The 17590-nt window shown below is 37.9% G+C and overlaps 1 protein-coding gene across 1 annotated transcript in view; it reads right to left on the reverse strand.

Moving 5' to 3' along the window:
* Window positions 1–17590, reverse strand: part of LOC146003500 (uncharacterized) — a 133891-nt gene that overhangs the window by 5302 nt on the left and 110999 nt on the right. The window contains exons 16-21 of the mRNA XM_083141789.1: window positions 12146–12247; window positions 10255–10350; window positions 8512–8580; window positions 3460–3549; window positions 1512–1607; window positions 770–856 (exon numbers count right to left, since the gene is read on the reverse strand). Coding sequence (XP_082997915.1) covers window positions 770–856; window positions 1512–1607; window positions 3460–3549; window positions 8512–8580; window positions 10255–10350; window positions 12146–12247 — 540 coding nt within the window. The remainder of the gene's footprint in view (window positions 1–769; window positions 857–1511; window positions 1608–3459; window positions 3550–8511; window positions 8581–10254; window positions 10351–12145; window positions 12248–17590) is intronic.

Here is a 17590-nt window from a genome sequence, read left to right on the forward strand (position 1 = left end):
GGACCCTTGGCATCGTAGCAGCCAGTGCAGCAATGTAAGAGGTTTAGCTTCAGAATTTGGAGCTAACTGAAAAAAGTTCACCTCATATCCAACCTAGAAAACTAGATGACAGCACTAATAGGTCTCTATGAACTGTTTTTTATTTTCCTGTAGTTTACGGTTATTACAAGCATAAGAAAAACAATTTTTCTTTGTGACATTTCAGGAGAACACACGCTCCTTTCATCAGACATTTATTTTCATTTTGACTAAAGATACAGTTATAACAATGGTTAGCAATTTTTTAAACAAAAAGAATCCGTTATATAATGGATGTTGTCAATGTTACATTGCTGTAATATAGCAACTTAACTGTGAAAAGAAGCAGTCTGTTTTATTTTTATTTCAGATATATATATATATATATATATTTAAATTATGAATCCCAAAATCATCAGGTAATTCAAATTCATCATTGTTTTCACAAAGTCTCTTGACTTACTAACCATTGTTATAACTGTATCTTTAGTCAAAATGAAAATAAATGTCTGATGAAAGGAGCGTGTGTTCTCCTGAAACGTCACAAAGAAAAACTGTTTTTCTTATGCTTGTAATAACCGTAAACTACAGGAAAATAATTCTACAATGCAAGCAATGCGTACATACAAGAAAAACTCTATGAACTGACAATGAATTGTTAAATGAAAAAACAGATTGGCAGGTCTTGAGACATATCAAAAGGTCAACGTACCATGGGGTTTTAGCAGAAAATATAATGTAACGTACTTACATTCTTCTCCGCCGTTTTCTTCGGCCTAGCACTACTTCGTACATTTGTACAATCACTCCTGTTTACTGCCAGCTCGACAGATGATATCTGTGAAAATATTTATAAAAATCAGGAATGGGACTGATTATTCACTAGGAACATCCATATTTAGTTCTTGACAGAACACAAAATGAGAGAATGCACAATGCAATTCTTATTGTTGGAGTTTTTAAAAGGTGTCAGGTACATTTCCTATCATTTTTTGTCACAAAATAATGTGAAACTAAGTTTAACATAAGGAATACATTTAAAAATGGCATTTACAATTTATTTTAAGATGAAATAACTTCAGTCTGAATCAGAGCCTAGATTTCAGCAGCCGGGGCAAAAATAGATTTTGCTGCACCCTGCATGAGAGACTAAATGTAGGAAAAGATGGAGAAACATAAGCACTATAAGAGATATATCCTCCCTCTAGTTTAATTCCCCTTACAAAAATCCTTGTCTCATGAACCCTGTCAGGCCTTTAGAATATGTATTTTATCCTTTAATCCCTGGAGGACTTTAGAATCTTCTTAAAAGTTGTGAAGAGGTTGATGATATATGATAGGCTACAGACAAAAAAAGAAAAGAAAGAGAGAGAGAGAGAGAGGAGGGAGGGAGGGGGAGGGAGAGAGAGAGAGGGAGAGAGGGAGAGAGAGAGAGGGAGAGAGGGACACACACACACACACACTTAACATTTATAACTGTTAGCATTACTTACATTTTGGGCCACTGGTGTCTTCCTTGGTCTCCCTCTTTTTTTTACATTTGAAGAAGAATTCAAATTGCCAGTTACTGGAGGATTTGTGGATGATATCTGTGAAAAAGTTCACAAAGTTACGATTGCATTATGGCATTTTTAATGATGTTGTTTAACACTAGTCAATTAATTCTTCCACTTACTTCGTCTTAAGATGCATGGATTTGTCTCTAACACAGCAGCAGTGAAAAATCAGACAAAACGAGGGAGGGCTGGCTCGGTAGCCCAGTTGGTAGAGCAACAGCACAGTATGCCAGTGACCTTGGTTTGAATCCTCATCGAACCTGCACTTTTTTGCTGAAATTTCTATATAATAAATACACTGGGCATGTAATCCAAAGAACCTAAATAAAATTTAATTTGCATATGCTTATGTGTAAATAACATTATGTAAGGGATGTTTTGATTTGATCTGAATTTAAAATGTTTGGGTGCGTCAGCACTAAGGCTATTTTGCACCCGTCACATTATACGGGGTTCAGCCCCTTATCGTTACACACAACAACTCTAACGTTGCAGAACTAAAATCATAAAATATTAAAATCTTCTGACTTTCGTTAAAAGCTAAGGCTGTAAAGGAGCACTCAGCACAAAGAAGGACAAAACACAGGACAACACAAAACAAAATGATACTGGCCATGGGGTCGGTCGCCAGAGCCTCGTTAGTCAGCAGTCCAGGGTGTACTACGTGGAAGTGAGGTTGACTATTGGGTGCACTACATGGAAGGAGCACCCTTACACCCCTGTAAGGGATGTTGTTTTTTGACTTTGAATATAATATAAAATATATCAAAAGAAAGAGAGAGCTACGCTTTACGTGGCCACACGCAGACCCTATTCCACGTGTGGTGTTCCGTATAATAACAGGCATTTCTACCCCTCCCATGAGTGTAACAAATGGTTGGTAAACATTACCCATGATACTAATGGGGGGTATAAGTCTCTGGGAAAATAGCTGAATGCTGATTGGTCATAATTATTAGTACACCATCAGAAAGGCCACACAACAATAATAATGTACCAATTTAATAATAAACATTATTGATTGCTCGAGTTGCTTTATTTTACTTCGCTTTTTGTGCCGCTTTTGGCTAATTTTCGAATATGGGGATGAAATTGATGAATGGACACTCACAAACATCCATGCCCAGGCCGGGATTTGAACCTGGGACCTTTGGCATCGTACCGCAATGTGCTAACCACTCTACCACAGGGGTTGGCAAAATAAACATTATGAAGACATTTCATTTATTCACATCCTTAATTGATGTATGCTTTTGACGAGTTCTCTCTTGTAATGCTGCACATTACAAATTATACGAAACTTTTTCTCATATTAACTTTTGTGTCATAAAACTTGAAAACTACAGGGCACAATGGCTCTTTGAGGGGCAAGTGACTTTCCATTGTGTGATGTGTGTGGTTAGTGCATGAAGTCCTATTTACACTATTATCTGGCTTTTGAGATCAAAGACTACTATTCACTGTCTTGGTTATCTCTGGAGCAAGAAAACGAAAACCAGCCTCTGCGTAAGTAGTGACGCGAGACAGCTCCACCAACAAACACACAAGAAGGAATGGAATTGCATGGAGGGGTGGGGAAGCTACTGCAGTTAACAGCCTTCGCAGCAGCATGTACTGCTTCGCTCTGCCAACCAATTTCCCCACCTTCTCTGCCGATATGCACAGCCTTGCTCCAGAGAGTATACTTCCATTCAAGTAGATCCCCAATTGTCCTCACAATGGCACGCCAACAGCAAAATTTCAGAGCTCCCACAGAGGATCAAACCCATGAGCAATCACATGAAAGGTGGGACTACTAACCCCAAATATTAACCAATACATATACTATAATTGAACATTAGTTCCTTAAACCACTAAATAATCCTATTACATTACAAACACTCACATTATTCACTACTGGTTTCCTTCCCCTTCTAGTTCTAGGGACAACTGCTGGTTCCGGTACATCGTTTGATTTAGAGTTTGTATCTGGGTTCTGTAAATATTTACCAAACTCAAAACTATGCCAAATCATACAGATATGAACAATCATATATGCAATTTTTGCAAAAAGATCAAATTATCATTATTTACAGATTTCGTTATTTTATTACACAGGAAAATTGTGTATAAAAGAGAAAAGTACACTTGTGATTTTTTGTTCATTCAAAAATTATTGGCCTTTCATTTTCAAAAACATTATCTTCCTACTATAATAATTCAATGACTAAAGAGCTCTCCTGTCTAGGAAGAGGCACCCAAGATGTATACTTAAGCCCACATATAGCCTAATTAGGACTGGACCTACCTGTTTAAAGTGAGATCTGAATGTCAGGGTAGCTAAGATCTTTTGATTATGAAATTCCCTGACATTTCCAGGTTTTCCAGTCCAAAAATGCATCTTTTCCAGACATGATTTTTGCTTTGGAACCTTGTCTTTTTCAATTTAATATATAATCTGTTAATTATTATGAATATTCACTTTCACAACTTTTTTTTAGCAAATTTCATTCTACAGGCACAAAAAACATGTAATGTAAAATTACAATCGGCATCAAATGTATTGGGTGCTACAATCACATGCATCTAGCCTTCAAGCTAAGGTAACAGAGGTACATTACTTCATCGTAACAGATCTCCACAATACAAAAAACAACAGAAAACATTCATAACCCATACACAATTTTTCATTTTCTGGCAGATTTATAGTGTCGTAGAAAATGCTGCATTTTGCTTACATTTATAAGTACACAGCATCTGGAGAAATTTTTGTTGCATATAGGAATTCTATAGGAAATGCCAACAAGACTAAGATCTATAAAATAATAGACGATAACCTCATCTTCATCAACATTTCCGATAGTTATGATCATATTTTCAATGTACTTTAGTTATCAATCAGATATCTGGACTGCAAGTTTTACTTTGATATTCTTTCTACTATCTAGTATTATAAAAGTCAAAATTTATTACAGAAATTTGAAGGAACCATAATTTTGCACAAGACTGAGAATCATAAGAACGAAAGAAACAAGTTTCTAAACTTAATCTTTTTTGGGAGTGAAATCACAAGAACCGAATCCAGAAGTGGAAGTGAATGGCTTGTTCATTTTGCAACTTTTTCTCTTGCAGACTCCAAAATGCATGTAAATTCCAGTCGATCTGCAAAATTCCCTGTTTTCCAGACACGAAGTAACCCTGCATGTGCCTCCACCAGGAATCAAACCCAGGACCCCTTCATTACAAGGTGACAAGGTTAATACAAAGCCACCAGGGAGGCAATAGCTGTAGTGGCCTAATCAGTAGGATATCTGACTGCCATGCAGGAGACCGGGGTTTAATTCCCGGGGTGGGCGATTTAAGGTTAGAAATTTTCCAGCCTTGTCCCAACTCTGGGACCCACCCAACCTCAAAACAATGGGTACCTAGGGGCAACCATGGGGGGTAAAGGTGGCCAGAGCATGGTTCTGATCACATCACATCACCTTTAAAATGGGCGAGATCGAGAATGTGCAGTGCCCTACCTCCACATCCACTAAATGTGGCTTGATGGCATGGTGCTATATGCATGGGGAACTTTACCTTTACCTTACCATCAGAGAGGCCAGATAACAAAAATAATGAACCAATTAAACACAAAATAAACATTCATTCATTCACAGATGCATATTTATGAAGGGGTTGAATCATACTGTAAAATAGGCATGACAAGATATGAACTTTTGGCCAATACTGATACAAAATTTACTAGGGATGGGATCGATTAATCGGTACTCTATCGGTATCGGCCGATATAGGCATATCGGTTTATCGGTAAAATTATTTTACCGATCCGATATATGGATAAATATATGATAATTTAGTGCAAAATTCTGCCATTTTGTTGTATTTTTTATAGATAATCTCAGTGCCCTACTTTCTAAAAAAGTAAATGTCTAAATATGCAACTCCTTTTGCACTGCAGACACCTTGAAGAACACATATAGTAAGGACGTCAATGAACCTTTCAGGTTCTTCAAGGACCATTTCTAATTTTATATCGGATCGGTATTGGTATATTTTATATCGGTACTTTATCGGTATCGGCCGATCCCTAAAATTTACCAGTACCGATAAGCAATATGGTACTGATCAGATTTAAAATTCCAAATGGTCCTTGAAACCTTAAAGGTTCATTGACCTTGTTACTAAATGCATGTAACCAGTAGACTGCAATGCAATAGAAGATGCACATTTAGACATTTACTTTAAGAAGTTGAGAGATGTAAATTATACATATATATCCATAAAAATTGTAACATAACGGCAGAATATTGCACTAAACGCACGGCCACAAAAATAGGCAGCTGGGCAGAATTGCGCTGGTGCCATATATGGGAAAAGCAAAGCGAGAGCGGAACAAAAGTCGCTGGTTCCCGTGCACTGTGTGGCAACATCAACCGGGCTGCGTTGCCTAGTTCGAGCATCAGACAGTCCTCCCTCTGGGGTACTTTCGAGTCCCATTCGATACAGAGGTGGTGATCGTGTGAATTGAAAGTTTGTTAGAGGTCCCAGAAATGGAGTCCCATATCTTCAACTCTACAACAAGATCTTCCATTCTCTTAAACCTACGAACAAATGAGGTTGTGCTCCAACATGGCAACAGTGTGAACTACCCACCTAATTTCATGGCTGTGCATTTAAATTATAATATATTTATAGGGGTATGTAAAAAAAAAAAAGCAGATTGGTTATTACAGAGAATAAAATCAAGTGAGAAAATTTTTATTTTGATGCTATACAAGTACATACCCTGGCTATTTTTCTACATAGTCACCATGATGCTCGAAGCATTTTTGGTACAATGGAACAAGTTTACGTAGACCCTCTGTGTAGAAATCTGCCACCTTGGGATCTCAGCCAGTCGAGAACTGATGTCTTGAGAACTTCACTATCATCGAAATGTTGGGAAGTAAGCCACTTTTTGAGGTGAAGGAACAGAAAGTAATCACTTGGGGCAAGATCGGAACTGTATGGTGGGTGATACATGTTCCCATCGGAATTTTTGAATTGTCGCAACAGTACGGTCAGCTGTGTGTGGGCAGGCGTTGTCATGAATAAGCAAAATTCCAGACCGTAACATTCCTCTTCGCTGGTTTTGGATGGAACGTCACAGATTAGACAGTGTTTGGCAATACACATCTGCTGTGATGGTTCGTCCCGGTTCCAGGAATTCCACGAGGATTACATCTGTTTGGTCCCAAAACACGGTTGCCATGATTTTGCGATGTGATGGTGTTTGCTTGAATTTCTTCGGTTTCGGTGAACCGGAGTGACACCATTGCATGGATTGCTGCTTCGACCAGTGACGTACGATATTCAGGTTTAGTGTCCAGTTACCATGTAAGAAAACAAGTTATCCCCATCCTTCTCCCAGTGGGCCAAAAAATCTACGTGCTGATTTCATTCTTTCATCCTTGTGTTTGTCAACATTTTTGGCACCCACCTCGCACACAGTTTGCGATAACCCAGATTGTCCGTTACAATTCGGTGCAATGTTTTATCAGACACTTCCGGAAACTAATTGCCTAGATCAGTAATGATGAAACCGCGATTGGATCGCACTTTCTCATCAACACGTTGCACAAGGTTGTCCGTCTGAACACTAGGCCTGTCCCTCTGCTCGTCATCATGAACATTTGAACGTCCTTCCCGAAAAGCACGGCACCATTGTCTTACCTTTCCTTCACTCATTACTGTAGGTCCGTAAATGGCACACAATTCCTGATGAATGTCAGCTGCAATCATTCCTTTTGCGTTGAGAAATCTAATCACCGATCTCACCTCGCATTTGGTGGGATTTCTATTACAGCAGCCATTTCAACTTCCTGCTACTTGCACGAACGCACCTACACACTGAGAAATATACCTCTGTTGCAGGCAGAGAATACTAAAGCATGCTTCCGTGCACGTGCCAGTGTTGCCAGTCCCAAGTAAAAAACTATCGGCCCTTTTTATTTGACATTATTGGTAATTGTACTAATAAACTGATACACCAATTATGCCCATATCGACTGATACCGATAGAGTACCAATCAGAATCATACAGGTAATTCAAGTCTCCTGGTACAATAAGTGCCTCAATGCCATGTGTGACTTTGTACAAAAATAGCTCAAGGCTTTGTTCAACTAACTTCTTTTGTTCATTCGTTTTTTTTATTACTAAGTGGGTACTACTTTCTGGACGTGCCTTGTAATTTTGTGGATAAAGTAAGTGCTTCATTGCTGAATATTAATTACTACTCTATTTTCAATTCCTTGAAATAGGAAAAATATTTTATTCTATTATCCTTAACATTAATACTGCAGGGTGATCAAAAATTCACTTGGTGTCACACAGTCGCATCTTCATAACATTATTTTATGACACAGTGAACATTGACCGATACATACAAATGGTGCCAGAGTATCTTGACACTATACAGGCAGCCAGGTTACATGATACGTGGTTTCAACAGGATGGTGCTACAGTCCATACTGCCAACAACGAAATAGCATATTTGGTACACTGTTTTCATGGACAAATCATCTTTCAGGAGTTGTGAACAGCTTGGTCTCCAGATTTATCACCACCAGACTATTTCTTGTGGAGTTACCTCAAGGATGCTGACTATGTAACACATCCCCACACTATTCCGGAATTGCAAGCAAATATTCAAAACTGTATTGATGAAATTTCACTGCAAACTTTGAAAAAAAAAAAAAGTCTTTAAAAACATGAATCACCATGTGCACTTGTGTGAATCTTACAATGGTGACCACTTCCAGCACTTATTGTAAATATTGTACCCCATACGATTGCATCTCTTTTTGATCACCCTGTAGGTTGATTAATTTTCACAAGTTCAAAATTTGTTCAAACCCCTTCATTATTCTGGTGTACGAACACAAGAATATGATTATTATGCTAAGTACTTACATTGTTATCTACTGTTGCCATTGCCATTTCTGCCAGGTTTCTACATATTTCAAGTCTGACGTATGGATTCTGTTGAGACGCGGGAAAAGATAGCATTCTTGTTAATCACAGGTCTGCAAATTTGGGTTACCAAAAATCATTTGCATTTTTATGTTGTACTCTGTGCTGGTTTTGAATATGACCTTGACGTTCAAAAATAGCTTCAAGAACTTACCTCAGGGTGCAAAATCATTCAAGGTTGGTTGAGCCTTCACCACTATTATCACCTACCCAACCACAGGCAATAATAAAAGGTGAAATATGTTAAGGCAATCTTACTAAATTAAACCACAAGAGGAGGAGAAGGAAAGTAGATGGCTGAGGGATGCACCAGCACTTACCTCCGTTTCCTGGCAATCTCACTGGTTGCTCTATTCACCGATACACTATGCTGTCACACTTCAAAAGACTGAGAGGCCTGTCTCAGGCCACCCTTAGCTTATAGTCTTGGGTGTCTACCAAAATTACAAATGCAAAATTCTTGACTTTTACTTAATCTTTATTTACACGACCCCTATTTAGGTAAAGAAAATTAAGAAAATAAATTAGGGCTGAGCAGATACCACTTTGAAGAGATTCCGATACCAATGCTTGAAAACTGTAACAATTAAAAGTTGCTCAAAATATATTTTAATGTTAGTGATTAAGTATTCCACTCTAATAATAATTATATACATCCATCTTCCAAGATTTGTGCTTAAAAATATTTTAGAATTACATCAGAATATTAAATTACATGTTATGTTATCCCAAAATTAAGTTTTTTTGACACAAAACTTGTGAGGAAAAAAAAAACAACTAATTTTACATAATTTCCAGGATAATTACACTCCGCGAAAGTGTCGCATGGCATTTTGGTCCTTCATGGAGTCCTTGAAAATGCCGGAAAGTATCGGCAGCTAAATTCCAGCCGATACTTTCCAATACCGATACCCCTGGTATCGGCCGATACAGATACATCGGCATCGTCTCAGTCCTAAAATAAATATTTATTTAATTTAACCCCCTACCTAAAGGCCAGTTAAAATAAAAATTGAAGCTGTATTTAAGATAATTTAGACTTGCTTTATCCATTAATGCATCCTGGACTGCATTTGGCAGACTAGCAAGGTGTCTGGACTCACAGCCAGTATAACCTTATGTAGGGCTAGTGTAGCTATATTTGTGACTGTCCCTTCATTCATCTTATCTTACTACCATTCATCCTCATCTTCGCGATTAGTCAAAGGGGTAGAAAAGTGAAGTAAAATAAACTAAATCAACCAATCGGTCATTTTGACAGCAAAAATTCTTGACAAGTATAATTTCTTGACTTTTTATTGACTTCTTGGCCTACTTTTTGATGTACTTACTTTTTTTTTGACTGGTCGACACCCTGAGTCACCAGTTCTGCCATTCTTTATCACCTCAGTTTACTGTGGAATCCTCCTATGCAAGTAGGTGCATTCCAGGAAGCAAAAGTCCTGCACTTGCATCCTTAGCCATCTACATTACTTAAAATTTCTCAATTCCTTTGCACAAAATGTGTTGTGATCATTTCTCAGTTTTCATGCCATGCATGCTCAAAACTAGGGTAAAATATTGTTTCTTTATTGTGGTGTGTGTGTGGCTTAAATTATTGTGAGAAAGGAAACTACTCTAAACTGAAGATTTGAAGTGCATGAATACTTTTTACACACACCTTCTACTCCACTATCCACTTACTTTTTTGTTATCTGGAGTTTTCATATTTTCATTAGATTGAGTGCTCCTCTGTGCAGACCTTAAGCAACGTACCCCCAATTCCGAATTGGCTGCAGCCTTTAGCAAAAAAAAAAAAAATCAGAAATATAAACCTGACCTCTTCTTTCTTATACACTATTACTATTACATACATTGGTGCACAAAATTAAAGCAACTCGCAGTAAAGTGAAAGAAGCATGCAGCGTAGTGTGTCAGTTTAGATTATTATTTGTATGCAACAAAACAGGACACAAACTAACTGCATGCCACTGACATGAATGGAAACTCAAGACACTCTTAGTAGTCACACATAACATGCACATCAACACCAAAGCTGAGTCCACATCAGCTTCTCTATGGGGTGCTTAATCACTAGGAAGTGGATTTTTAGATGCTAAATATTTAAGACATTGTGAAAATGGAAGTAAATGCTGGATATGCAAAAGGCTGCCAGGTCTAGAGCAAAGATAACATTGGCGAAGAAAAGTGGTTCTCTCATCAGGTTTGTTGAAATGTGTGAGCGGGATGGAGATGGGATTTGGTTTGGAAAGTTACTGTGTTGCTTTATTCATGCCAGGTGTGACAGCAGGACATTAATTGCTTGCTTCATTCTACATGGATTGAAAATTTAAAAGTGGCAACACTGTCAGGAAAAGGTAATAACACTGTGCATGTGCTATGAGATGGTGAGCATTGTCAGTTGGGACCCATACCGATGTGTGGAGTACCAAAAATGGTCGGTGCAGCGAATGCTGTTGTGTATGCACGAGGTTGAATTGAACATCGTTTTGTGTACTGCCCTAAAACATCTTTGTGAAGGTAGAACAGCGATTGAATCAATGGTGACAATATAGGGAACCCACCATGATGCAATTTCACTCATGTCCTCACTGACACATCCCAACCTCAAGAAATGCATTTGTGGTTTTGAGGGTCACTGGGAATCTTGCACAACAACATTTAGGACAGGGTTAGAGCTAGTCATTTTTTGGGTCAACCTCCACATAAATATGCATGTGAATGAAATGTGTTTTGGGACGGGAAGACACACAATTTCTCTTGTGTAGTAGACCATAAATGAATAAAAGAACCCATCTTTCTGTATTTACTCATATATAATGCACACTTTTCCCCCCAAAAAATGTGCTGTGTACTGAGAGCCAACATTAATACCATGCATCTTTTCACTATGACACTGCAAATAACATGTACATATCAACAGGTGCAAATACAAATTACCAGGTTGGATTTTTTTAGTAATAATAATAATAAAACACACACTATAAAGTGAAATGACCTTTGTCATGATTTTTCACTTTGTGACGGAACATTTTGCGACACCGAGAAAAGCGATGCTGCGCCATTCTCGCAGAATTCAAGCATGCACCTCCTGTCACACGGGATGTGTATCAGGGGTATTTGTCGGGCAAGAAATAATAGAAAATAACTTCCCGAGTGCTGCAAATCCATAATAAAATTTTGAGCTTGCTTTCTCCTTCTACGGAATAAACAAGGTGGTTACGGATGTGAAAGTTTTGGGATGCTAAACACAGTGGAGGAAAAAGGGGGAAGGTGGTGTGGATTGGTAACTTATTCTCCTCTTGGTCCACATAGCAACAGGTGACCCATTGAAAGGTTTCATGTCATTCATTCTTGATTGGCATAGCAACAGCCTTGCGACCTACAACTAAGAAAGCCATTTCTTGAACCTGAACTGTACTGCGCATTACATATGAGACGTAATTGTTTGCTGCTTTTCCCAAGCAAAACCAGGATGCGCATTACACACGCATAAATATGATACCTAAAAGAACATGCCACATGCATACCAAACTGATTTCCCATCAGTAGCTTGTAATTTATAGGTACTTACGTCCTCCTCCTCAGGAGATGCTGCTTTTCCTTGAGCATTTGTCTTCTTGGTGGATCTAGATCTATTAGCATTTGGAGCCACTTCAGTTTTGGTGTTTGACTTCTGTAGAAAGAAAAGATACTCTTTACTGTATTAACTTAAAGGTCCCTCCAATTTAATACTAATATTTAAGCATAGCTTATGCTCCATGCTAATTATTAATGATTAGACCCCGGATTTTTATGTAATATCAAAGTACAAAATATGTAACAATAATTGATAAAATATGTACTTAAGGGCATGCGAGACAGTCTCTGCCCAGCTTTTCCCTCAGAGTCAGTGTTGCCAGATCTGGCTCTTTCATGCACTGCCTGTGAACTGGTGCACCCGCCCCCATGCCTCACTCTCATACCATCACTGGTTCCGGCCCACGTAGACCAAATTTTGCCATGATTATACATTTTGCATATGATGTGATATTATTCACTACACAAAATTGTGTGGAATGGCTCAACAAACGAGATGGGTTGAGCAGAAACAGTTTGAGAAAATGGTTTGTTTACTGCCAACCATCTATAGATTTACTGCCGTAAAATCTCCTCAGGAACAAAATCGACAGGATAAAGAAAAGATAGAGGGTGATGGATCGTTGCATGGTTGCAAAAAAAAAGCATGTCTCTGTGTATGCATACTCCCTTTTATTTGAAACAAGTCCGCTGGTGAAGTATAAATAAGATTTGAACGCAATTTTATTTCAATTTCCTGAAAACCTATTCCTTTCAATTCGATTTCCCTCTCCCAGGGACTCGCATTTGCAGATTATACTAGATTTGACCATTATGCCAAAAGCAGGATGCTAGGGCTGCGTCACCCCATCCCCTCATATATCCCCAGCTACTTTTTTATAGCGCAGTGTTGACGTGAAATTGGCATAATATTGTTACCAGGGAATCCTTTATTTTCGATTTTGCACGACCACGAGATGGGTGATGCCGCTGGATATAGATGGTGAAAACTAAGAATAAATTGTAATCAACTTAGAGTTAACGGTAATAGCAGCGCCCCACCCCTTTGACAACTAACATTACTCTAGGAAGCACTTCGTAAATCTAGCTCCTTGAAAGTCAGTTTTAACTCCATTTAAGGGGAAATTTAGCTCTATTATGCACACCAGGTTTGGCAACACTGCCAGGAGGCAAGGAGAAATGCATTGGGCATATGGGAGCAGTTTTTCATTTGTTATCTTGGGAATATCAAACTTCCGATGGAATAGTAAATGATATCAACGGGAAGAGGGCTGTTTGAAGAAGTGATTGCCCAGCAGAAAAGTCGAAACTCCCATTTGATTAGCTGTAACTTGATGTTGAAGTTGATTCCCCATAAGGAATACATGGGTTTCTGAAAATTCTTATTAGTCATATTTTTTACAGGTCGTATCTAGCTTAATAATCAACTTTGAAAAATGCTTCTACCTGCCAAACGTGGAGAAATTCATACTCTCTTGTACCCCCACGTTTTTCTTAGTAGCATTGCCCATTCCGACGATATTCAAATAAATGCACACATGGTGCGTAAATCTATCTCCTCACCTTAAATATGTATTATCAAAATGATATGTAGCTAAATATGTAGTATCATAGGATATGTAATATTAATAATAATCGAGTATCCAAGCAATTTCAAGAATCCTGCTCGATATTTATTTTATTTGAACATATTAAACATAATTTTAAGGACATATGCTGTTCAAATTAAAATTTGTATCAAATTTATAAACTCAAAAAACAGCAACGTGTACATATATAAGAAACCAATTTTGTCATCTATTAATTACTTTTCACATTGCAAATTATTGTAGAATATGTAAATATGTAACTTTCAAAACAAATTGTAAAAAAAAAGCATCTACAGAAAGAACAATCGAATTAAAATACATAGGTACTTTTGTACTTTTTGTACAAGGGAACATATTGTGTAACTCGCTACGTACAGGAAAGTAGCTTTCTTGTCCACCGATGCCAAGTTTCTAGGTGCTTTGCCTAAACCTAAAAGTGAAACTAAAATATGTAACCAGAAAAAAGGGGGGGAGAAACTAGCATCTTTCAATAAATAACAGTTCCACTATTTTTTTGAAAGGGGGGGGGGGGGTTCAGCCTGTCGTATTTCGACTTGGCAGTCAATTTTAGGTGACCTTAAGCACTATGCACCTCATTGATTAGAAAATATGACATCACATGAGATACAAATGTTCTTCTTCATGTTTCAGAGATCGAAAATATAGAAAAAAGGATCAAAATTGGAAAAAAATACCAAAATATGTTGTTTTTTGTAAAGTATGTAACATATGTAATATACTGGCAAATATGTAACATACGACTTATGCAAAATGTCAGTTATATAATTCATTGATAGTTATGTGTTCAAAGTACGTATCTAGAAAGGAATAGAATATGTAATTAGATACAAATCTGAGCTCTTTAGTGACAAATAATAGAGATGGGCCAATATTAAATTTTGGCCGATACCGATCAACTCCCTGAAGAATCTAATGGTACACTAGTTTAGTTTAGTTTTTAGTGTATATTATTTTTGAAGTTTTGGGTTCAAGTACAAAAGTAGGACATTTTATTTCTGTGACGCTTGCTAATATCTGTAGAGATTCCTATCTTGGATGTTATGCCCTGTGCAGTGGTGGCGATTGGGTTCCAAAACTGGGGGGGGGGGGGGGGCAAAGACAGTATATTTCCCTTTGTAGATACTGTTTAGCATAGTGGCGAAAAGTGGGGGGCAACTGCCCCCCTTCCCTAATTACCCTGTGTGTTTTTTTCTGTCATCTTTTTGTTAATAAAATAATGAATGATTCTTTAATATTCAATTCTATGTATCCTAATTATAAAACTATTTTTATTTATTGTCACCTTCCTGCCACTTTTAGCTAATTTCATGATATGATGAAATTGTAGGAACACTCACAAAGAACACACATGCTCAGGTCAGGATTTAACCCTTTATCGACTGACAGGACTTTTAAAAGTCCCACATTCTACAAACGCTTGCTACGTGACACACAGTTGGTTTCTGACTTGGCGGGATGTGTGTCTCCCTGTTATGTGCAGTGTATACTACTCACAACTATACGGCAGGCGCTGCTGGAAGTATATGCAAGGGGACAGTAAGAAATTTCTTAGACCTCAGCATCAGTAATGGAGCCATATTGTGCAGTGGTCTTAAATTTACGTGGGTTGTAAATAAAGTAGTGGCAACACTGTCAGGCAAAGGTAATGGCACTGTGCATGTGCTATCAGGCAGTGAGCAATGTCAGTTTGGAGCCATGCTGATGTGTGGAGTGTCAAAAGTGGTCGGTGCAGCGAGTGCTGTTGTGTATGTAGGAGATTGAAATGAACACCATTTTCTGTACTCCTCTAAAATATATTTACAAAGGTAGAACAGTGATTGTGGAACATCAGGTTTGATCATGGCAAGAATGTGATCAAAACTTGCCTGAAGCAACAATAACTAGCCTTACCTGATGGTTGCACAATGGTGACAATATCGGAAACCCAGCACGATGCAATTTTCCTTAAGTTGAGGTTGTTCTCACAGACGCATCGCAACCTCTTAAAGAAATACACTTACCCATTATGCAACCATCAGATACAATGTCGTCCATACACCACAGCACTCGCTGTACCGACCACTTTTGGCACTCCACACATCGACATGGGCCCAAACTCACATTGCTCACTGCCTGATAGCACATGCATGGTGTCATCACCTTTTGCTGACAGTGTTGCCACTACTTTATTTACAACGCACGTATGAAAATTAGATATTAGAATAACTGTAAGTACCCCAGACTTTTATATATCTTATTCTTAGCTCATATAAATATGGTTATAAAATAATGTTGGCCAAATATGATCAGAAAGTTGTTTTATGAGCAAAACATCACTTGGGACTTTGAGGTTCCGCCAGGCTTCTGGTGTCTACTTTGCCCGAAAAAAGTTTAAATATATTTTCCTCACTTCTAAACAAGTGGTGTGCCCAGGATTTTCGCAACTTTTGATATATACTCTTTTTCTTAGCAGTCAGCCCTCATTTTGCCATTTTTCCTAATTTTGATGTTCCTTTTTTACGAATACTGGGCCAAATGGGAGCAACCCCTTCCTTGCACCCCAATGTTCTAGATAGCTCTTTTTGATGTTGTAGGGCTATGGCACATAGATCGATATCGATGAGGATAATAATAGGTGACTGGCAGAAAATCTCTCAGATGTCGATACACTATTTGAGGATAATAACGATGAATGTAAGGTAGAGGCATGCCTAAGGGAGTGTTGGTGGGTGGTCATAACCGTCTCCCTGCCCCTTGGCCTAGTATTTATAAAAAATACCATCAAAGAGGCAGAAAAGATGGAAAATAAGGGCTGGCTACTAAAAAAAAAGTATACGTAACTATCCCCCCCCACCAAAATCCAGGGCACGCCACTGATAGCAAGTCAAGCATGACGACTCTTTTTATTTACTATTTCTTGCTCATTTGCCTTTTAACTTATATATTTGTCTTCTAAGCAGTATCTTCCAAAGCATGTAAGAGGTAGGGTGTAGATACTTTGCATGTTGGTGTTGAAGGGAGTATATATTTTATAACCAAGCACCATCTGATACAACATTTCTGTGGTTATACATAACACACTAATCGCCTGTCAGGACTTTCAGGTCTCATTAATTGTAATTAGTATTATTACAATGTCAGATGATTTTTGTTGTTGTTGTCAATCCTGCCAAAGGAAGTCTTACCCATACATATAAATGCTTCAAACTGCCATTTTGTTCCGTAACAAAAATTTAGGCTATAAAGGGTTAAACCTTAGACCCCTGGTGTTGTAGAACACTGTGCTAACCACTCCACCAAGGAGGTAAGCTGTTTATTTGGTGATTTATTCCACAGCATGTTGGGTGAATACAAGTTTTTCCTGTATTCCCCATTGATAACAGCATGGTGCTTATCATATTTAGACATGGCATTCAGTTTTTGATTAGCCAATGTACTATTTGCTACACATACATGTGTTAGAGAATATTCCTGAATTTTCTACAAGATGTCTTAGTTTGAAGTATGAGAGCGCACATCAAATACTCTATTCAAAATTGGGACCATCAATATTGAATACATAATGTGGGAAAATGTAAAATCTGGGAATGTAATATCAGGGTTCCACTGTAATAATATTAATAATAATTATAATAATAATAATAATGCCAGAAGACAGGAAATTACGAGGAAAGCTGGTTAGAAAGCAACACTATGAATAACTTCTTTGTTAATTTAACATGCCATGACCACACATTGGCAAAATGTTTCTGTCAAAGATAGTTTCAAGCATGGGTAGAAAAATACAGGTTGCCCGGTCGCCATGGCACCTGAAAATTTTCACCTGGCACCTGAATTTTCATATTCAGTTC

This window comes from Lepisma saccharinum, chromosome 20 (genome assembly GCF_977018435.1).
Source record: "Lepisma saccharinum chromosome 20, izLepSacc3.1, whole genome shotgun sequence".
In the NCBI taxonomy this organism is placed as follows: Eukaryota; Metazoa; Arthropoda; class Insecta; order Zygentoma; family Lepismatidae; genus Lepisma; species Lepisma saccharinum.